Genomic DNA, 23,921 nt, shown 5'->3' on the forward strand with positions numbered 1-23,921 from the left:
AAAGGACCCTTTACTACTACAGACTTCCTTTAAAAACTTAATTTTTCAAATACAATCAAAATAAATTTTTATTTCCAAGAATTCTCCCTTGAAACATTCTGGAGTGGTGGCAGAAGCATTGAGTTTTGGCTCCGTCGTCCTAATCCTGTGTTCTGGGGCCACTCCGCCAAGAACACCATCTCCCAAAGGCTTACTTACCCTTTCGGAGTAGGAGTTTAATCACTGAAAACTCAAGTCAGTGCTCTATAGGGCTGCTGCAAGAATCAAATAAAGCCAGAGGGGAGGCAGAAACGCCACCACACCATTCCAGGAAGGCCTCCCTGCAATGCGAGGCTTCCCTGTGGACGACCACTGCTTGATGATGTACAGAGTAAACGTGCAGCTATCTCTGCTATAAAATGTCCTCATCCCTACAAAGGTTACACAGTCCACTTACTTGGGATGAAGAGATTCTGCCCAGGCTGCCCATCCGGCAGGTGAACCTAGAGCCTGGGACAATGGCACTGACAGGACACAGGGGAGAAGAAAAGACTATCCCACACTTAATGTTAAGGCTCCTCCTCTAAAGCCAAATGAGCTAGGAGACAAACGAAACCAGTAACCTTTCTATGCATACACCCTCCCCCCGACAACCTAAAGGAACATTCAGGGACCTGCTTGAAACCCGGGCGCTGCCCCCAGCACCCAAGCCTGGCCTCCTCTCTGCTCGACCATGCAGTGTTGCTCACCCAGCACACCACAGCCTCTGGCTCCTGCTGGGGAGCCCCCACATCCCACCCGGCGTGTCTGGCCTCCTTCGGGTTTCTCCTCAGAAAGGGCTTTTCACCCATACTAGTCACTGCCCTGGCACCCTGTTCATTTCTCTCATAGAACTTACCAAGATTTATAAAAAGATGTTTCTGGAACAATATGCTAGCTTAGAAACTACTGCTGTTCAGCCTAGCATAGCGCCTGGCACACAACACGTGTTCAATGAACACTTGCTGAATGAATAAAACAAGTACACTCTGGAGTCACAGTCTCTCTATTAATATGTCTAAAATACAGGTTCCCGAACTTGCTGGTCTCGAGACTCCTTTACACTCTAAAATTATTGAGGCCCCAAAGAGCTTGTGTTTATATGCGTTGCATTGATCAATCTTTACTATATTAGAAAATTTTAAAACAAAAGGAAGGCCACCAGTGTCAGACAGAACATGCCATCTTGCATGTCACCTAGTCCCTGGAAATTCCACTATACACTTGGGCGAAAATGGGTGTGAAAAAGCCAAATAACGTCTTAGGTTTATTATGAAACTGGTTCTAACCTTGCCACCCCCCCACCCCCTCCGACCCCACACACACACCTTGGAGAATTAGAACCAAATTTTGAAAATTGTTGCTTTAAAGTTTTAGCCAAAAACGAAGTAACCAGTCAGAAGAAGAAAATATATGATATGGTCCAACTTTACAAAGGGGGAGTCAAATAGCAAAGCATTGCCATGGCACTGCATCAGGACACAAAGTGAGGCTACCCGGTGCTGGTGACAAGTATGAAGCAGGCTGTCACTACCTGATGCCATTCACCTCTTCCAAGTGATTCCCCTTGTTTCTGTTGCAAGAAGGTAAGTATAATACCTTGTCTTTGGGATACTTGTTTCCTTCAGAATAACTTAAGAAAGGCATATTCTGCCTTACACTTAGCCCGTAAGTCTGAGTAATTCTGTCACTGGTCAACTTTGTATTCAGAAACAGAGGTGCAGACCCTCCCTGGTCATGACAACCACACTGAGGTGTGTGGCCAGCAAGCTTCCCTTCTAAGGCTGTTCTGCTATCTGATACATGGCATTCTGATGTATCTCTCATTCCTGTTGAATGGCAACAGTCACTGGAAAATATCTGTGAGATCAAGGAGAGTCAATGCTCAAATTCACTGAGATTTGCTTGCCAAACAATAGTGAAACTGAGGATCCTTATGACTTTAATTAAATTTGGTTTTAAATCCTAGCTCTAGAAATCATACCCCTCTCTCTATATACACCCCTCAGAGACCTAGCCTCTCCTGGGGATAAACAGCAACCCCTGGGGAAGCAGAAGATATTGCTGGGACCTGACCAATGGTCACATGATCTGGACCTCTGGCAGGCTGAAAATGTCTTTACCTAAGTTAAGTTTCAGCTCCTGAGCCCTAAGGTGAAACGATCCCCTGGCTGCTTTCCCATGAGATCAGACAGAGGGACTCTGGAAAAAGCCTCAGATCTGTCCTCAAACCTGAAGAAACGATTCATTACCCTTACTCTACCTCCAACCAGTCAGCTCCCAGCACGACCTAGCCTCTAACCCATGATGTCCTGTGACTTTGCCCCATAGAATCTGTAACTTACATGCCACTGGGAAGCCTGGTCTTTGCTAGCTCATCTGTGTCTCGGGCTCAGCACCATTTCCTTAAGTAAACCTCTACTTTCTTTGCTGCAAACCCCTGTTCGAGTCTCGCTTGGCTTTGATGCATGAAAGCAAACGGACCCCTGAGCTCGGGAACAACTGAACAGCAACCATTTTAAATGTGCATTAAACATGTCTAGTTGGACTTCTACCGGGAAATGTCTGATTAACCAGACACACCTAACGTTCATGGTCTCTGAATAAAATGATGTGAAGCTCTATGATAGTCTAACAGATACCAGTCTTTAGCAATTGTCAGAGCCTAGTGAGCCCGCTGGCTGCAGGGAGGAGGGTACTGGTACTCTAGGCTTCATGATGGGTGCCTAGCTCACCACTGGGGTAAGTGCTGCCAATCATGAGCTTCCTTGAGAAATTGTGTCACCTGGACCGAGTCCAATCCCCAGGGCTGAATGGGAAAGCTTCCCTCAGCGTAAACTAACACCATATCTGTGTGCTGCCTCTTCCTGCACGTAAGCCTCCCTAACAGAGACATCAGCAGAGGCTCTATAAAGCCCAGCCCTCCGATAAGCCCGGCCTAGGCAATTCCTGGTATCTAAAAAATGTCCAGTGGGACAGTGAGTTCAAGCCTCCTCAGGAAATTAAAATCTGCCTCCAAAGGCTTTTGGGCCAAAGTACAGCGGCCCTCACTGGAATGGCCACAGCCAACATGATCCCATCACTCCCAGTGACTAAGGCTGCAAATACCTGCTTTTCAACTCTACCGAAAGGACTGGATTTCCCAAGCAGGTGATAAACCAGTGTTCTACCAGTTTAACCCATCCTGGCTGGCTCCTTTCCACCTTTTACGTCCTGCTTTAAGTATCCTCCCCCCACCCCTCAGCCAACACCTTCCCCAAACAGCCATTCAAACTTTGATTCCTTGTAGCTCTTTAGTCAGCCCCTCACCTTTTACCTTCAGGATAATGGTCTCCACCTGCAGTTATCTTACAGCAGTCTGTTCCCTCTTCTCTGTTTGGCCCAGCAATCAAAGCACAATATCTGGCACACAGTTAAGTGAGGGACAAAACTTGAACTCATGCAATCCTCATACACGCTGCACTGGGCATCCCTGGCTACATTACAGCTGAGGGAAGCTCATGCCAAGCGTTGAGACAGCCTAAAGGTGGGGGCAGCGGTGGTAAAACAAGCCTGGAGAGAGTCACACCCCCTCTGACTGATGTGGGGGACCTTCCAAGAGTAGCCCCCATGATCACCCTGGCTTAGGCTGTGGCTGTGCTCAGCACCTCACTGCAGTTCTCTCACTGGCCTGTGCTCCAAGCCACCCTGGTGGTGACGGCTGCCTGTAAGCTGGAGGCTGTACATCACACCTTACAGCAGAAAACTTAACTACACTGCTCCCTTCAATACCGCACAGCCTCCTACATTCCCATGTGAGTCAGAGCCTTAGTCCACACAGGGCAGAATCAGGTGGTACATGAATATAAGCATCTTCAGGTGCATGAAAACAAGAGTTTAGGTGAAATGTGGGGGTGCCTCACCTGCAGAAAATGCAGAGCCACCAAATCGTTGTGGTACCTGCACACAGGGCTGCCCTGTGGGGAGTGAGTGGGACACTGCTGAGCGCACATGTGGGGCTGCCCCCAATGAGGAAAAAGTGAGAGCTAGTAGGTGGCTGCAATGCATGCACTTAAAGCAGCCATGCCAAGACCCGACTCTGGAAACAGACAAAGCTATAGGGCACACCAAGTGTGCACTGGGCAGACTGCCAGGAACCCATTCCTTCTGACCTGGAGGCATATCAGGCACCGCATGCACCCACTCCAACTACAACCAGCCTGCCCAAAGCATCTAGCACACAGTCTACACAGAGACCACTATTTCAAGATCGGGAGAGAGCTATTCCATCCAACTCATAGGAACAAACACCAAGTCAAACAAAATGGGAGTCATAAAAATATGCCCCAAATGAGGGAACAAGAAAAAAACCCGGAGGAAAACTCTAATGAAAGGAGATAAGTAATTTGCCGGATAAAGATTTCAAAGAAAGAGTCATAAAGATGCTCAACAAACTTAAGAGTAGAATACAGGTACTTCAATAAAGAATCAGAAAATGTAATAAAGAACCAATCAGAAATGAAGAATACAATTATTGAAATTGAGAATAGAAGGAACTGGGCCAGCCAAGTGGCTCAGTTGGTTAAGAGTTGGTTTGGGAGTGCGAACTCTGAGCAGCAGGGCTGCCAGTTCAGTTCCCACATGGGCCAGTGACACTGCGCCCTCTACAGCTAAGATTGTGAACAACAGCTCGACCTGGAGCTGGGCTGCTGTGAATGGCTGGCGACGGTGTAGGCTGCAGACCCTGCTGCAGTGGGCTTCCATGAGCTACCATTGAGTGGCAGGCAGCCAGCGTGACCGGCCGGTGGCCGGCAGCCGGCGAGAGCTGCCATGAACCACCATGGGCCGCCGTCCAATGGCCGGCGACTGCCTGCCTCAGCCAGGAAGAGTGCAATGATCAGAATACCAACATGGACCAGTGAAGCAGTATCCTGTACAACTAGATTGAAGAATAAAAGGACCACAACTTGTCTGCTCCCCTTCCCCGATTCCCCAACACTGTTCCCCTCCCCCAATTCCCCAATGAAATCTTAAAAAAAAAAAAAACAGAAGGAACTGACAGCAGATTAGTTAATACAGAAAAATAGATTAATGATATGGAAGATAGAATAGTAGAAATCACAATCAGAACAGGAAAATAAAAAAAGAATTTTAAAAAATAATAAATAAATAAAAGGCATCCCAATTGGTAATGAAGAAATCAAATTGTCAGTTTTTGCAGATGACATGATTCTCTATACAGAAAACCCTCAAGACTCCACTAAAAAAAATACTAGAAAAATAAATAAATACAACGAAGTTGAAGGATACAAAATCAATGTATGAAAACCCATTGCCTTCTTATATACTAACAATGAAATTTCAGGAAAAATAATGAAAATAACAATTCCTTTTGCAACTGCAAAAAAAAAAAAGAATTAAATACCTAGGAATAAACTTAAAGAATGTGAAGGAAATATACACTGAAAACTATAAGATATTATTATAAGAAATTGAAGACACAAAGTAATGGCAAGACATTCCATGTTCATGGATTAGAAGAATCAACATAGTTAAAATGGCCTTGTTACCTAAAGCGGTATACAGATTAAATGCAATCCCCATCAAAATCTCAATGGTATTTTTCAAAGAAACAGGACAAAAAAATCATCAGATTTATATGAAATCACAAAAGACCTCGAATGGCCATAGCAATCCTGAGAAAAAAGAACAAGGCTGGAGGTAGTATCACATTCCCTGAGTTCAATTAACACTACAAAATGACAATAATCAAAATAGCATGGTATTAACCGAACAACAGACACACAGACCAATGGAATAGAATTGAGAGCCCAGAAATAAACCCACATATATATGGGCAGATAATTTTTGACAAAGGAGCCAAAAACATACAACTGAATAAAGAAAGCCTCTTCAATAAATGGTGCTGGGGAAATTAAAAAGCCATATTCAAAAGAATGAAGCTAGACTGCTATCTTGTCACAATATACCAAAATTAATTTAAAATGGGTCAAAGACCTAAACATAAGACCCAAAACAATAAACTGCATGTAAAAAAGCATAGGTACTAAACGTATGGTGGACCTTGGGTTCAGAGAGGATTTTATGAATTTGACCTCAAAGGTAAGGAAAATAAAAATAAATAAATAGATAAATAAATAGGACTACATCAAACTAAAAAGCTTCTGTACAGCAAAATAAACCATCAACAAAACAAAGAGGCAACAAACCAAATGGGAGAAAATATTTGCAAACAACGCCTCCAATAAGGGGCTAATATCCAAAATAGATAAAGAACTCTTTCAACTCAACAACAAAGGAACAAACAATCCAATTAATAAACGGGCAGAGAACCTAAACAGACAATTCTCCCAAAAAGACATACGAACGGCCAACATATACATGAAAAAATGGTCAACTTCACTAGCTATTAGAGAAATGCAAATCAAAACCACAATGAGATACCACCTCACACCTGCTAGAATGACTATTCTCAACAAGACAAGTAATAACAAGTGTTGGAGAGGCTGTGGAGAAAAAGGAACCCTTATATACTGCTGGTAGGAATGTAAATTGGTATAGCTGCTATGGAAAAAGTATGGAGGTTCCTCAAAAAATTAAGAATAGAATTGCCATACGACCCAGCAATCCCTCTTAAGGGTATCTATCCAAAACATCTGAAAACATTTACCCATAAAGATACACGCACCCCTATGTTCCCTGAAGCATTATCCATGGTGCCTAAGACATGGAGACAACCAAAGTGTCCTTAGATACATGACTGGATAAACACGATGTGGCACATTTATATACAAATGGAATACTATTCTGCCATAAGAAAAGATGAAATACTGCCATTTGCAACAACATGGACGGATCTTGAGATTAACATGCTAAGTGAAATAAGTCAGACAGAAAAATTCGAGAACCATATGACTTCACTCATATGTGGGATATAAAACTGAAAACAACCAATGAACAAGACAAGCAAACAAAGAAACAAAAACTCAAAGGCACGGGAACATTTGAGATCTTACTTCCAGGCAATTGTCATCGGTTTTGGCTCAAATAAACTCTTATAAAAATTCTAAAAAAACAAACAAAAACCCCGCAAAAACTGCATAGACACAGACAACAGTTTAGTGGTTACCAGAGGGTAAGGGGGAAGAGGGGCGGCAAAAGAGGAGGAAGGGAGGTAGTAGGGGAGGGTAAAGGGGATATATGGTGATGGAAGAAGAACTGATTTTGGGTGGTGGGCGCACAATGTGCTATATAAATGATGTATTATAGAATTGTACACTTGAAACCTATATAATTTTACTGAATAATGTCACCCCAATAAATTTAATAATAAAAAAAATAAAATAAAATAGAGGCAGAGAACACATCTTACTAAAAAATAAAAAAATGAGGATAGTATAAAAGACCTCTGGGATAACATCAAGTGCTCTAACATTCGCAGTATAGAGATTTCAGAAGGAGAGGGGAGAAAGAAGCACAGATGGTTGAAAACTTTCCTAACCTGGAAAAGGAAACAGACATCCAGTTCCTGGAAGCACAGAGTTCCTACAAAAAGAATGCAAAGAGGCCCACACCAGGACATACTGTAGTTAAAATGCAAAACTTAAGGCTAAAGAGACAATCTTGATGGCAACAAGAAGAAAACAATAAATCACATACAAAGGAAACCCCATAAGGCTATCAGCTGATTTTTCGGCAGGAACTTTAGAGGCCAGAACGCAATAGCAAGAAATACTTCGGGGCATCCCAGTCGGGACCCCCTCTCATTTCGAGAGCTGTAACTTTCTGCTCTAATAAAACTATCCTCTGCTACAAACTTAAAAAAAAAAAAACACCACAAATATTTCAAGTGCTGAAAGAAAGGAACCTACAATCTAGAATAATATCCAGCAAAGTTATCACTCAGAATTGAATGGACAAGCAAAAGTAAAGGAGTTCACCACCACTAAACCAGCTTTACAAGAAATGTTAAAGGGTCTTCTTTAAGCAGAAAGGAAGGCCATAACCAGAAATAAGAAAATACAGGAAAGAAAAAAATCTCACTGGTAAATGCAAATACATAATAAACACAGTGATTCAACTACTTAAAGAGCTAATATGAAGGTTAAAAAACAAAGTAGCAAAATTAACTATAACTACAAAAAGTATTCAGGGGACACACAAGACAAAAAGAAAAAAACGACGTCAAAATCATAAAGAATGGAGGAGGGAATAAAAATGTAGTGCTTTTAGAATGCATTTGAACTTACACACCTATCAGTTTAAAATAGACTGCTATAGATATAGATGGATATACATGAAACTCATGGTAACCACAAACCAAAAACCTACAAAAAATACACAAACAATAAAAGGAAAGGAACTCAATCAAACACTAAAGAAAACCAGAAAATCAAAAGGAAAGAGATCAAGAGAAGGAACAGAAAACCAAAAAAACAACAAAATGACAATAAACACATACCTATCAATAATTACTTTACATGTAAATGGACTAAATGTTCCAATGATAAGACACAGCATAACAGAATGGATTAAAAAATTAAGATCCATCTATATGCTGCCTACAAAAGACTCACCTTAGATCAAAAGACACACAGACTGAATATGAAGGGGTGGAAAAAGATATTCCATGCAAATAGAAATGAAAAGAAAGCTGGGGTAGCAATCAATACTGATATCACACAAAATAGACTTTAATAAAAGGAGACAAAGAAGGACATTGCATAATGATAAGGGGTTAATCCAGGAAAAGGATATAACAATTGTAAACATCTAAGCACCCAACATAGAAGCCCAGGTGGCTTCACAGGTTAATTCTATGAAACATTTAAAGAAGAATGAATACCTCAAACTAGTCCAAAAAAATGAAGATGAAAGAACACTTCCAAACTCATTCTACAAGGCTACCAATATACCCTGATACCAAAACCAAAGGCAAAGACAATACAAAAAAAGAGAATCACAGTATCTCTGATGAACACAGATAGGAAACATAGGAAAAATTCTCAACAAAATACTAGCAAACTGAATTCAACACTACATTAAAAGGATTATACACTATGATTTACACCAGAGATGTCAGGGTGATTCAACATCTACAAAACAATGTGACTCATCACATCAACAAAAACAAGGATAACACTCATATGATCATCTCAACAGATGCAGAAAAAGCATTTGACAAAAGTCAACACTCCCTTATGATAAAAACTCTCAACAAAGTGGACATAGAAAGAACTTACCTCAACATAATAAAGGCTATATATGACAAGTAAACAGCTCAACATCATACTCAATGGTGAAAAGCCGAAAGTTTTTCCTTTAAGGTCAGGAGCAAGATAAGGATGCTCACTATTGCCACTTCTTTTCAACATAGCATTAGAAATCCTAGCCACAGCAATGAAATAAGAAAAAGATATATAAAAGACATCCAAATTGCAAAGGAGGAAGTAAAACTGTCACTATTTGCTGATGACATAATACTACAGAGAGAGAACCCTAAAGAATCCACCAACAAAAATTAATGAATTCAGTAAAATATCAGGATACAAAATTAATATACAGAAATCCATGTTTCTATACATTAATAACAAATGATGAGAAGGAGAAATTAAGAAAACAATCCCATTTTTAGTTGCATCAAAAAGAATAAAGTGCCTAGAAATAAATTTAACTCTGAAAACTATACAATATTAAGAAAGAAACGGAAGACGACACAAATACATGGAAGGATGTGCTCATGGATTAGAAGGATTAACATTGTTAAAATTACCATGCTACCCAAAGCAATGTATAGATTCAAAGCAATCCCTATCAAAAATACCAATGACATTCTTCTCAGAACTAGAAAAAAATAATCCTAAAATTTATATGGAACCACAAAGACCATGAGTAGCCAAAGCAATTTTGAGCAAGAAGAACAAAGTTGGAAGTATCATGCTCCCTGATCTGAAACTATACTACAAAGTTATAATAATCAAAACAGTAATGGTACTGGCACAAAAACAGACACAGGTCAATGGAATACAATAAAGAGCTCTTGCTTGTATGGTCAACTAATCCACAACAAAGGAGGCAAGAATATATACTGGAGAAATGACAGTCTCTTCACACTTTCACTGTGACGTTCAACTATAGTCGAATGATATTTCCATGCCACTGACTGCGGCATTCGACTTGACCCCACGAGCTAAGTGTTCCAGAAAGGAAGTTTAAGAAAGCAGATGTATATTTTTACATATTTTTGTGTTTTTCAAAACTAAATAATAGGAAATTTTTATACTTTATTTATTTTAATAAAATGTAGCACCTTAACTGTATTTACTTAAAAATATACATACTGTAATTATTTTTTTGTGGATTTTTGACACATTTTGGAGAAAAAACTTGAAATCCATTAACACGGTGAATGGGGTTCAACAAGTGATGTTGGGAAACCTGGAGAGATAAATGCAAAAAAATGAAACTGGACCACTCTCTTACACCATATACAAGAATAAACTCAAAGTGGATTAAAGACTTACATGTAAGACCTGAAACCATAAAAACTCCTAGAAGAAAACATAGGTAGTAAACTATTTGACATTGGTCTCAGTAGTGTCTTTATGAGTATGTCCCCTTGAGCAAGGGAAACAAAAGCAAAGATAAACAAATGGGATGACTTCATGAAACTAAAAATCTCCAGTACAGAGAAGGAAACCAACAAAGCGAAAAGAAAACCTACTGAATGGGAGGATGTTTGCAAATGATGCATCTGATAAGGGGATAATATCCAAAATATGTAACAAACTCATAAAACTCAATAATAAAAAATAATCCAATCAAAAATAGGTAAAAACGTGTGTTCCAAAGAACATATACAGATGGCCAATGGACATATCAAAAGAAGCTCAATGTCATTAATCATCAGGAAAATGTAAATATAAACCTCAATGAGCTATCACCTCACACCTGTCAGAATGGCCACCATCAATAAATTGTTAAACAAGCGTTGACGAGGATGTGGAGGAAAGGGAACCCTGGTGCACTGCTGGTGGGATTGCAGATTGGTGCAGCCACTATGGAAAACAGTATGGAGGTTCCTCAAAGAATTAAAAATAGAACTACCTTATTACCCAGCAATTCCACTTCTGGGTATTTATCCAAAGAAATCCAAAACACTAACTCAAAAAGATCTATGCACCCCTATGTTCACTGCAGCATTTACAATAGCCAAGATACAGAAGCAACCCAGGTGCTCATCATTAGATGACTGGATAAAGAATATGTGGTAATATTTATACAATGGAGTGTTATTCAGCCATATAAAAAAATGACATCTTATCATTTGCAGTAACATGGGTGGACCTAGAGGGTATTATGTTAAGTGACATAAGTCAGACAAAGAAAGACAAATACCATATGATCTCACTTATATGTGAAATCTAAAGAACAATATAAATGAATAAACAAAACAGGAACAGACTCATAGACACAGAGAACAAACTGATGGTTGTAAGAAGAGGGTGGGGCAGGGAGAGGAAAAAGGTGAAGAGATTAAGAAATACAAATTAGCAGTTGTAAAACAGTCATGGAGATGTTCAAGTACAGCATAAGGGATACAGTCAATAATATGGTAACAACTAACTGTGTGGTGTCAGGTGGGTACCAAACTAATCAGGGGGACTACTACCTAAATCATACAAATGTCTAACCACTATGTTTTACACCTGAAGCTAATGTAATACTGAATATCAACTGCAATTGCAATAAATATTTTAAAAATCTAGATGGTAGACTATGAGACAGACTGAGGCTTTTTTTTTTTTTTTTCCTACCTGTTCTCGACCTCTAAGGTCGTGGGTCGGACCAGTAAGCGGTAAATTGCAGGAGCACAGGCCGACTGGAAATGACTGAGTGAGCACAAACCAGCAATGAACCTGGCTGGAGGCTGAGTGGGCAGAAAAAGCCTCCTGACAGAGACCAGGGAGTCTTCAGGTGACATAAAACCAGTCTGCGGTCTGACCTTTCTTTGTATCCTCTATCTCAAGGGTATGGAGCATCTGCTACACTGAAGATAGACTTTTAAGTTCCTGGCCTAAGAGCAGCCTCAAATAACAGGCTCACTTTACTACTGCAACGAAGACCTATATTCTCAAAAACAAAAGTTATCTTTCACTGCAGTCCTGCCCCCTTTTCCCCCCAGCCCCATTTAAATGGCCCACGCCTAAGAATTCCATATGATATGACCTTGCTTACTTGAAGAGGGGTACAATGCAACAACATTCCACACTGGGAAGTTATGTGAGCACACAACACTCCTGGGATCTTCCTTTGATGCCAGCTACCTGTACAGAAACTCCTGCTTTGAAAATGCAAGAGGCCAAATCTTCCTGGTCCTGCTCTATGGTGGCTGAAAAAAGCATTGAGGCTTTTTTATAGTTCCCCTGTTCCTAAAAGTGTCAGTGTGGGACTAAAATTGCTTTTTAAGCAAAAATATCAATCCTGCCTATAAGGAAGCTCTATGTCAGTGGCCATGTTTGTTTTGCTCATCATTTTATGCCAGCACCTAGAGTTCAGTGCCTGGCACAAAGAGCACACAAGAAAAATGTAGGCAAGAAGGAAGAAAGGAAAAAACAAGAGTTTTTAGTAGAGTTCTTAATTTTCATGCCCAAGTGAAAGTTATTTTAAAGCATACAGTTATGCCTTTGATCATTAATAAAATAATAAGAGCTACCATCAAGGACCATCCTGACCCAATCGACTGAAGGTCACCAGGGTTTGACAAGGTTTAACAACAGTCAGTTTACTGGCTCACTGCAATGAGGGTGTTGCCCCAGGGCTCCTTGCAAACATTTTCCTTAAGACTCACAACAACCCCAAAGGCTGTATTATTGCCCTAATTTTACTCATCAGGAAATTAAAGCTCAGAGAAGGGTTCTTCCTCAAAGTCACATGGCAAGTAAATCACTGTCTATCTAACCCCAAAACCCTCCCAGAGCAACTCCGAATACCTACCCCAGGCCTGCGCCAAGCCCATTAAACGTTCCTCAAGACACCGTAAGCCAGGGGTTCACAAAGTTTTCCTTTTTTTTTTTAGCTACAGGAGGAAACTTTGCTTCAAATAATATCTTACTAAAACCATAAACAAACAGATGCATATTTGAGGCACAGGACAATGCCCTCCTTCAGAACTGCCCTTAGCCACTAGGACAAGGCAACAAGTGCTACTGTATGCTTTAAAACATTTAATTCAACTTAACCACAAAGGCCCCCTGGGTCTGGACCTTCTCCCCTTTCTCAACACTGAAATGCTGGACAGCTCCTTTACAAGGTGGGAGGGCGGAGCCTCTCTTTTGACTCAGTAATGACCCACTACTGCACAGTTCTGCAACTCCTGCATTCCTCTCTTCAGGAACAGCAGAAGAAAAAAAATGGAGGTTGGAACGGGAGGGGGCATTCAGTGAAAGGTATTTATGTGAGGTGGCCAAGCCCATGGCTTGAGTTACCACAGCCAGTCTGCGGTGAGGTCAGGGCAGGAATGAACCGAGAAGCACTGCAAATGGCCTTTAGCATCACACTGAGCACTTAATGGACTTCTCTTTTTCGCAAAATTAAGTGGATTAATGACATGGTGAGATCGCAAATATGATTAAGAAAAGACTGATTAATGTCATAAAGGATTTGCTAAGATTCTACTTTTGGTTTAAAAAAATAAGGTGATATAAATGAAAATATCTGTGTAGTTTGTAAATTAAAATGACATATAATGTGACTGTTTATTTCAGAGTACTTGAGGCCTGAGATAGAAGGATGATTTTTGCTATGTTGTTCAGCCCTTCCTAGCAGGGTCTGTGTCAGTGTCTGGCCAAGTGACACAAAGATGGGGACAAGGCCAATTTCTGCAAGGAACCTCCATGGACATACAAGCCCAAGTCCAAGCTGAAAGGCCAGCAGTGCATGGAGCAAGCTCCCTATGTGTGAGACCCTGTGCTGGCTCCCAGGCCACCCCAGCAGCTGTCGTGATCCTGGCAGGCCACAGGTGCATCAGATGCTGGTCGATGGTCAGTGCACCCGCTCGGCCCCCCTTTCCTAGCCACCTGACAGCTGGAGGTGGCCTTGTGATCCAGTTCTGGCCAGTGAGATGTAAGCAGAGGTCAGGCAGCTGGGTGGCACTTCTGGGGAAGTTTTTGCCTTACTGCTGAAAAGGGTCACTCTCAGCTGACAGACCCTTCCATCCATCATTCTTATTCCTGTGGTCACCAGGACCACAGCTGGTACATGGAGGCCCAGCTCCCACCTTGAGACAATAAGGTACTAAGCATGAGGATGACAACATGTGAAGGAAGATGGCATAGAGAGAACAGAAAGTGCCTGGGACCTGGCAACATCTGTGAGCAACTGCATCAATCAGCTTTGGACCATCTGCCTCTAGACATGTCAAAAGAACCACATAAATCCGTAACTATTCAAGTCACCAGAGTTGGAATTTTGTTACAATCCGTCAGATGCACACCTAATTGAGGCTGTCTGGTGACTCTGAGATTTCTTTTATCTGAAAAGAAATTATTTCTACTGGAAGAAATAGGGTTTTCTCCTATTAGACTAGTCACTGCTCCCAACACACACCCAGAATTGCCTCACTCGAAAAAAGTAACTGCCACACACCTCAATGTATGATCCCAGAGCATATTAAAGAATTGTACCAAGAACTATATGTGTTTAAAAGAATAGAGTACTGGGCCGGTCGAGTGGCATGTTGGTTAAGAGCTGGCTTGGGACGCCAGCTCTGAGCAGCGGGGCCCCGGTTCAGATCTCACATGACGGCCAATGACACTGCCTTCTACAGCTAAGATGGTGAACAACAGCTCGACCTGGAGATGGGCTGCTGTGAGTCGCCGGCGACGGTGTAGGCTGCAGTCCCTGCTGCAGTGGGTTGCCCTAAACTACCGTGTGTGGCCGGCAGCCAGCGTGAGCGGCCCAGCAGCCTGTATGAGCTGCCAAGAGCTGCTGTGAGCGGCTGTCAAGAGACTGGCGACCGATCTGCCTCACCCGGGAAGAGCGCAATGATATCAACATGGGCCAGTGAAGCAACATCCTTCACAACTAGACAGAAGAACAAAAGGACAGCAACTTGTCTGTTCCCCTTCCCCGACTCCCCAACACTGTTCCCCTCCCGCAATTCCCCAATAAAATCTTTAAAAAAAAAAAAAGAATAGAGTATAAAGACATGCAAGGTGTAAGAGCACAAAAGCCCAGGCTATAGAAACAATGTATCTTAGTGACACTACCTTAGAGACGCTGCTGGGATGACTCATGGAATGTCCCAAAGTCTTCTCATTCTGCAAGAAAACAAAACAGGTGTTAAGTGTCAAGAAAACCAAACGGGGAATTACAATGTGAAAAGAACAAGTAATTGATCATAACAATCATACTGACAAATCATTTTTTCAACTGGAATTAGCTATTACATGTACTGGGCCAGCACTGAGATACTGGAGAATTTAGCAAACATGAGTAAAACAACTGTCCCTGCCCCAAAGGCACTTAAGTTAACAAGAAAAGACCAGGAATTTGGAATGAACTGTAAAAATAAGAGGATGACAAGAGTCTTATAACACATTGAAGTGGAGGTTCTGAGGCAAGAAACTGTACATTCAGTTGTGTGTGGTGTGTCCATGCTGCGAGGAGCTCTTGTAGGATGGGGACAAAACAGCAGGACAGCTCAGCCACTCAGATCGTTTGGCTGTCAAAGTGTTGGGTACTCAACATGGATATTGCACAGCTCACATCTACTCCCTCAAGACTGATTCTCCTCCTGAAACAGAGAAATCTCAGCCACGCTAGCCTCCTCCCTTTCACACTCCTCCAGCTTCAGTCACAAAGTCTTATATCAATTGCTTCCTCCTTAAGGTCTCTCAATCTCTAATCTCATTTTCATTTCTATTGTCAAGGCCTTAGGTTACATTCTCTTCACTTCTCATTTGGAATTCTTGAATAACTTTCTACCTGGTCTTTCTGCTTTTATGTTGACCTTCCTGAGACACAACTGCTATGGACTGAATTGTGTCCCACTAAAATTCATATGCTGAAGTCTTAACCCCCACCCAGTACTCAAAACATGACTGTATTTGGAGATAGTCTTTAAAGAGGTAATTATGTTAAAATGAGGTCAGGTCATTAGGGTGGCCCTGACCTGATATGACTGATGTTCTTATAAGAAAGAGATTAGGACACAGAGGGAAGACCACATAAGGACACAATAAGCAGCAGCCATCTCCAAGCCAAGGAGAGAGGACTCAGAAGAAACCAAACCTGCTGACACTTGGATCTCAGGCTTTTAGCTTCCAGAACCATGAGAAAATTCATTTTGTTTAACCAACACAGTCTGTGGTATTTTGTTATGGCAGTCCTAGCAAATGAATACAATAATCTTCTATATTACAACTTTCTTAAAAAAAACCAAAACATTCCAAATGTAAATCTGTTTTTTAAAAATAAGAAGGTACCTTTCCCTGAATCCACTCATCCTTTCATCCTTGCTCTAAGCCCAAATTGAGGGCAATGATCTCACTTGTTTACTTGTATTTTTAAGATAATTTTTTCTCTAGTCAGTTCATATGGTATGCAATAACCATGGGGAAGACCAAAGAAGGATTTTACCTGTGATCAGTCAGAAATCCTCTGATCAGTCAGAAATGCAAAGGAGCTAGTGGATCATTTACAAACTCCTTTGAGAAAGAGTTGATCCCATTCTGCCGAGTCTCTCCTTAAAGAGCTAGCAATCAAAAAAGTTTTAACTTTTCCTTTCCCCTCAATCCACCAAATCACAGACTGCCTTGACTTCTGTACACTTGGTTTCTGAACACCCAACATCTCTAACATTCTGATGAAACATTTCAGGATCTCCCACGTGGCCTGCCGGCTGGCACTTGTTTCACAATGTTGTCTTCTTTGTGTTTAGAGCAATGTATTTGTGCAATTTCTGGGATATTTTTTATTATATTCTCTCATTGTATAATCTGAATCTGAGTGGAAAAAGAAGTTCAGGCCTCTTAAGTATAATACAATACAGATAATGTTATGAAGTGTTTTGCCTCAATGGAATGTTTCTTGGTCTTAAGCTAGTCCAGTAGATAGTTATAAAGGAAAAGAACAAAATTATAAAGTATACTCAGTGTTGGCAATATGGTACCAAAGACTGTGTCTAAAAGACCTGACTTAATTAGTAATTTCATTCAGTCATCTTACTGACACATCCACTCACCAGGAATGGAGAGTCCCTCTGTGCACACAACAGGTAAATCTACAGCCATTTAAATTTCATTCATGTGTCAAGAATGTATTACGAACAAAAACAGGGTACTGTGGGGTCGGCCGAGTGGCACGATGGTTAAGAACTGGCTTGGGACGCCAGAGGGCCCCGGTTCAGATCCCACATATGAGGGCCGGTGACACTGCCCTCCACAGCTAAGATGCTGAACAACAGCTCAACCTGGAGCTGGGCTGCTGTGAGTCACCGGTGACTGCGTAGGCTGCAGCCCCTGCTGCAGTGGGTTGCCATGGGCTACCGTGTGTAGCCAGCAGCCAGCGTGAGCGGCCAGCAGCCGCGGTGAGCGGCCGTCCAGAAGCCGGCGACTGATCTGCCTCGCCCGGGAAGAGCGCAGTGATGGTGCCAACTTGGGCCAGTGAAGCAACGTCCTCCACAACTAGACTGAAGAACAAAAACGACAGCAACTTGTCTGTTCCCCTTCCCCCAATTCCCCAGCACTGTTCCCATCCCCCCAATTCCCCCCCAAAAATCTTAAAAAAAACAACAACAACAGGGTACTGTTGTGATCCAGGCTTAATGGTTCATCTACTGGAGATTCACTACTAAATTTGGATTTAGTCTATTAAATTAAAACAATGATATTATATGCCTTGGATTATTTGTACAGAAAACCAATTATAACCACAATTACAAGAAATGGCCAGTTTAACACCATCTAGAAACCTAGAAGTTCTGAGCTACTAAGAGAAGCAATAATTCATGTCCTATACTTTTCTGACATTCATTATTCCATAGAGAAGGAATATTGGGGTGCAGAGAGGCCTAGAAATTAAGGTAGATAACATTATAAACCCAGACTGAGAACTAGAAGTTTACCTTATGAACTTGAGAAATAAATTTAATGCTGTAAGCCTTTATTGTGTTGTTAGACAATGCAGCATTTTATACCGGTAAAATCAAACAAATAACTAGGCCCAGAAGATACAGATGTTTTAAAGCCTGAAACCCACTGGTACTTCAGATGGCTTCTCCATTACTTGGTAGGAAATTAACAATTCAGCTCCAACAGCCATTTTTTTCCCTTAAATATTGCTACATTTATTTGGATTTACTGAAAACTCTAAGAAGTTCAGGACTATAACAGACCTATTTTTCAGGAAGCAAATCTCAGATTCATTCAAGTCAGTTACTCATAAATTCCATACTTTTTTACTGTGTGACTACCATATGCAAACAACTGTATCAGTCACAGAATATGGACAAAAATAAATCTTTCTCCTAGGCCTATTTCATGATAATGTTACCACGGAACTGCTTTGAAACAGTGTTTTGATGAGGTATGTACAAGTAGGGAAAAGTTGAAGAATGACATAAAAAAGCACATATATAAACTACATCAGGGTAGAGTTGGTGACACCATTCTTTGCCAAGGTCAGATAGGCATGTTTCTGAATGAGAAGGAAAACTTACCAAACATCAAGAACTGGAATTAGGCATACCAAAGAAAATAAAAGTTCCATTCCAGTTCAAGCCAAAACTAAGCTTCAATAACCAAGTGATGAAACACTTGGCAAATTATTTTCATACAGTCTTTAATATGTCATTGCTCAGTGGATCCCATCACTTTGTAACCCAGGAAGAGATGAAGCCTCACTCACTCACTGCTGGACACAAACACTATTATTACCCTTCCACCTCAGAGAAGGCCCCAGGAGATGCCTCACTGTGAAGCTACACACTTCCCTGGAATGCTCTCTTATCCATGTCTCTGGAGGGCTCTTTTTTCTGCACTGAACATGACAGGTCCTGAGAACACAGCTCCATGCCCTCTTCTCATTTATTTTCTCCCTTAGATCAATGCTTCTGAAAGGTTTTACACTTGAATCAATTAGGGATGATCTTGCTAAAATGCAGATTGTAATTTTCTAGGTCTGAGGCAGATTGAGATTCTGCATTTCCAATAAGCTCCAGCTAGCTACTCCCATGGTCCCCAGACCACACTTTTAGATGCAAGTTTCATTCCAAATCCTGGGCCAGAATAATCCATAATGACTATGATTCATTTTTTTAAAACTGAGGTATAATTAAATATGACTCATTTTTAAACAAGCAAATCATGACTATTGTAAAAGTATGTGTAAAAGATGGCAGTGCGCTAACAATTGAGTTAATACAAATAAATCAATCAGGAAACAGATTGATATATAGACTGAGACAGACTAAGTTTGACGGTGTGAGAAAAGTTTTGTTAATGTAAGAAGTTACCAAATCACAAAGATACAGAGCTCCGCTGAAGAACAGGGGGTATTTCACAATTTAATCAGTCCTGTCAATGTTTTGCAAGCCCATGTGTAGCTCCAATAGAATGTACCATGGGGGTAGAACCAAGCCACAGAGCCCACAGAGGCCAAACGTGCCCTGGAAAGTAGAAGCCAAAAATGAACAAGAAGACAATGAGGTGAGATGTCTAAGCAAGTTTTGGGGATTCTGTATAAAGGAGTCAAACAACAGAACTCCATGTAGGCATTTCCCTGAAGCTGACCAGGACCAGTCATTAATCAAACAAACAAGCAAATGAACACCCCCATGTGTAACGGATGTTGCTAACTGTCTACCCAGTACCCATCCCCACCAACAGAATTCCAACTTTGCTCTGAGCAGCAACAGATCCAACTAAAAGTTCTCTCTCTCACACACATTATTTTGCAGTTAAGGGTAAATACGTAAGAAAGTTCTCTGTAAAAAAATTAACCTCAAGGTTTTCTGGGAAAACATTTTGCTTTCCTAATATAACCAATGCTCCTTTCTTCAGCATTCCCCCTCCTCTCATTCACCCTGGAATACAGATAGATATCATCCCAGGTACAGCAGTCACCTTGGAGGAGAAAAAGTATATACTAGAAGTCTCAAGCTTTTCGTCTCAGGACTCCTTTTTAATATAAAAATTTGAGGATTCCTAAAACCTTCTGTTCATATGGGTTATATCTATTGATATTTACCATATTAGAAATTAAAACTATTCTAAAAATATGAATCTCTTAATTCATTGAGAATTAACAATAAACCCAGTTAATATAAATAACATTTCTATGAAAAATAACTATTTTTCCAAACAGAAACTGAGCAGAGTAGCATGATTTTACATTTTTGTAAATCTGGTTGAAGATTTCTAAATCTATAGATATTTGTAAATCTTTGTTTTCTCAATCTTGTTATAGAAGACAGCTGTATTCTGGTATCAGCTTGTGCATTCAATCTCTTCTGAATGTTGTTTTCATTGAAGTAAATGAAGAAAATTTGCCTTTACAGTACACCGCTCCCCGCCATGTGCAGAAACCCTTTAGAGAAACCCACCCATGTGCAGTTTCGCTTTCTGTGGTTTCAGTTACCTGTAGTAAGTAACAATGCCTGAAAATATTAAATGAAAAATTTCAGATATTTTGAGAGAAAGAGACTATATCCATATAACTTTTAGTGCAGTGTATCGTCATAACCGTCCTTTTATTATTCATTGTTGTTGTTAATCTCTTACTGTGCCTAATTTATAAATTGAACTTTATCATAAGTATGTATGCACAGGAAAAAACATAATATAAACAGTTTGGTACTATTCGCAGTTTCAGGCATCCACTGGGGGTCTTGGAACATATCCCCTGCAAATAAGGGGGGACTACGGTATGTAGTTATATAGTTAGAAAAGGAGAATGTAGTTTAATAGCCATTTAAGAAACCTGGGGATACTATTCTTTGTACTGCACAAAATTCAAGCTGTGATGTGAACTCTGAAACAATATCAACAAACTTTTAATATTCTATTAATATCAATTGGACCATCTTTACTTTGAATTGATCTCTTAAACCATACGTGCCTTTATAACATCACACCTTGACCATTTAGAAATTATTGGCTCACTGAGTTATACAAATCTTCCAAGACTGACACATTTCATTATTTAATATAAAAAAGATCACACTCATTGATATGACCAGCAATTGCATCAGAAAAGTCCTTAATTATCAAAAAAGCTACCATGCTTACACTGGTGGATACAAGTTCCCCAAAATTCTAATTTTGCTTACAAACCTCAAATTTTATAATTGGTGACAAAAACTGTTACTTGCTTTTCTTGAAGTGAAAGATTGGCTCATTCATTCAATTTCAAAAAAACATCTGGCAAATTACCTAAGTCAGAATAACTATAGCTTCACTGTCTGTCAGTCATTGTTAACAAATAAAAATTATATTCCATTAAAAAAAAGTGACTAGTTCAGTTAGCAACTAAATCATACAAGTGCTTTGCCCTGAGGCAACCACTGCATTTTGGTATGCAGTAGAAATTATTTACACCAGGTATGCAAAGAAGGAATAACACATAATCTATAATGAGGAAAATAGTCAAGGTAAAACTGACATACATGTTAAAATTTGCAAAAATATAATACCGAAATATTATAACTATCTTCCAAATGTTCAAAAAATTAGATATATAAGATATGAAAAACAATAAAATCAAACTTTCAAAGATAAGCAAACACTAAAACAAGCTATACAAGAGATAAACACATTAACACCACAGACAAAAAAGGAATTCTTAAAAAGAGCTCAAGTAGCCTATAGGAAGGTGGAAAAAAAGAGAAGGAAGCAATGGAGGGGAGGTGGGGGGGAGAACACACAGAAAACAAAAAATAAAATGGTGCACTTAATTCCTAAGATATAAAAAATTCTCCTAAGGACATAAAACAAATGGAGAAACGTTTAATCCAAGAAAGTCTAGCACACCTCGGTAGCAACAGTGAGACCCTTTGGCATTTGAGCCACAACCCAGTCCCTCCTCAGGTTGACAAAAGCTCCACTCTGGGCAGGTGCAGCCAAGAAACCATGGCTCCCTTTCCCCCAGCTCCCAACAGAATAGGACGGCATGCCCCAGAAAGGGACAGGCCTCAAGCATGACACACCCACTCCACCAACTCCATGCTGTAGAAGCCATGTTCCAGGCAAGAGCAAGTTGGCGTAGGCCTGGGCGCTCTTCTTCTGCACACTGCCCACAGGCAGAGCAGAAACTCTACCCCGGCCAAGAAAGGATAAGAGGACTGGGGCCCCAAGATATTCGCTGATGGGGTGGAAGCTCCACACCAAGCAAGGCAAGCCTAGAAAACCACAGGCCACGCTCCTGCCAACAGACTGCTCACAGGGCAGGTGAGTAACTCCAAAAGATGTGGACCACTGTAGCTGCCCTCAGCTCTGGAGCACAGGTTTAGAATTTGCAAACGTGGAAAGACAGGCCAAAAGAATACAGAGCTCCTAAGCTATCTCCAAAGAAATGTACATTATTTGGAATGGAGTATGTAGACATTCAAGCCTCAGGGTGCTGTAAAAAATGATGACATTTTAAGAAGAGACAGGTAGCTTGATGAGAGCAAGAAGCTAAAGCATAAAACAGCTAGAAGTATACCACAGAAAACCAGAGAGAAAGGCAGCTAAGAAGGTCCTCCTGAGGCTAGAAGAAACCACAAATACTGGCCTCAAAAACAAATGCAGCAAAGGGACCTGAATATGCTTGGATCAGACCATGGAGCATTTTACACTCCACAGAATTGTCCAAAATAGCAGGGCAATCAGCCAGCAGTTAATGGACACTAACAACTGAATGTGAAATCAACAGAGACAAGAAAGCTTCACAGATACATCAGGGAGACAGTCAAAAAGAGCACTGCTAAAAACACCATCACCCCAGCCCAACCAAGGCTTTGTCCTCTGGGGGAAAACAGGTTTCACTACACAGTCTGGTCAAGTCACTAAACAAATAAAGAACAATCCCATGGGGTAGGGGGTGAAATAATTATAATTAGGAGTTGTTAAAGAATTATCTAAAATGTATAGTATTGAACAAAAAATTATAAGACATGCAAAGAAATAGGAAAGTATAACCTATACAAAGGGAAAAAAAGCAGGTAACAGAAACCTCTCTTGAGAGGGGCCAGAAATCATATTAGTACACAAAGGCTTCAAAATACATATTATAAATATTTAGCTCATAGAAATTAAAGGAAGCTATACTTAAAGAGACAAAGGAAGATATGATGACAACATTTTATCCAATAGACAATAGCAGTAAAAAGCAGCAAGCATATTATCTACTAGACAATATTAATAAAAATTGTGCAAAATGAACATGGAAAATATGGAATTGAAAAGTATAACTGAAATGAAAATTCATTACAGGCACTTATAGCAGATTTGAGCTGTCAGAGGAAAGAGTCAGTAAACTTGAGATAAATCCTAAGAGATTAAAAGCAATCTGAAGAACAGAGGTCAACAAGAATAAAGAAAACTAAATGGATCCTTAGAGAAATGTGGAACATTATTAAGCGCACCAACATATCCATAATGAAAGTACCAGAGGAGGGGCCAGCCAGGTGGCGCGTTGGTTAAGAGCTGACTTGGGACGCCAAAGGGCCCCGGTTCGGATTCCACATATGAGGGCCAGTGACACTGCCCTCTACAGCTAAGATGCTGAACAACAGCTCAACCTGGAGCTCGGATGCTGTGAGTCACCAGCGACGGCTAGGCTGCAGTCCCTGCTGCAGTGGGTTGCCATGGGCTACCGTGTGTAGCCAGCAGCCAGCGTGAGCGGCCAGCAGCCGCGGTGAG

The 23,921-nt window shown here is 40.7% G+C and overlaps 1 protein-coding gene across 6 annotated transcripts in view; it reads right to left on the reverse strand.

The window, feature by feature from the left end:
- Positions 1–23,921, reverse strand: part of MARCHF8 (membrane associated ring-CH-type finger 8) — a 173,183-nt gene that overhangs the window by 14,295 nt on the left and 134,967 nt on the right. For all 6 annotated transcript variants that reach the window (XM_019655096.1, XM_019655094.1, XM_019655093.1 and 3 more), the window contains one exon: positions 15,288–15,338. In XM_019655096.1, the coding sequence (XP_019510641.1) occupies positions 15,288–15,338 (51 nt within the window). The remainder of the gene's footprint in view (positions 1–15,287; positions 15,339–23,921) is intronic.

Source organism: Hipposideros armiger, unplaced genomic scaffold (assembly GCF_001890085.2).
Source record: "Hipposideros armiger isolate ML-2016 unplaced genomic scaffold, ASM189008v1 scaffold_235, whole genome shotgun sequence".
NCBI classification, from domain to species: Eukaryota; Metazoa; Chordata; class Mammalia; order Chiroptera; family Hipposideridae; genus Hipposideros; species Hipposideros armiger.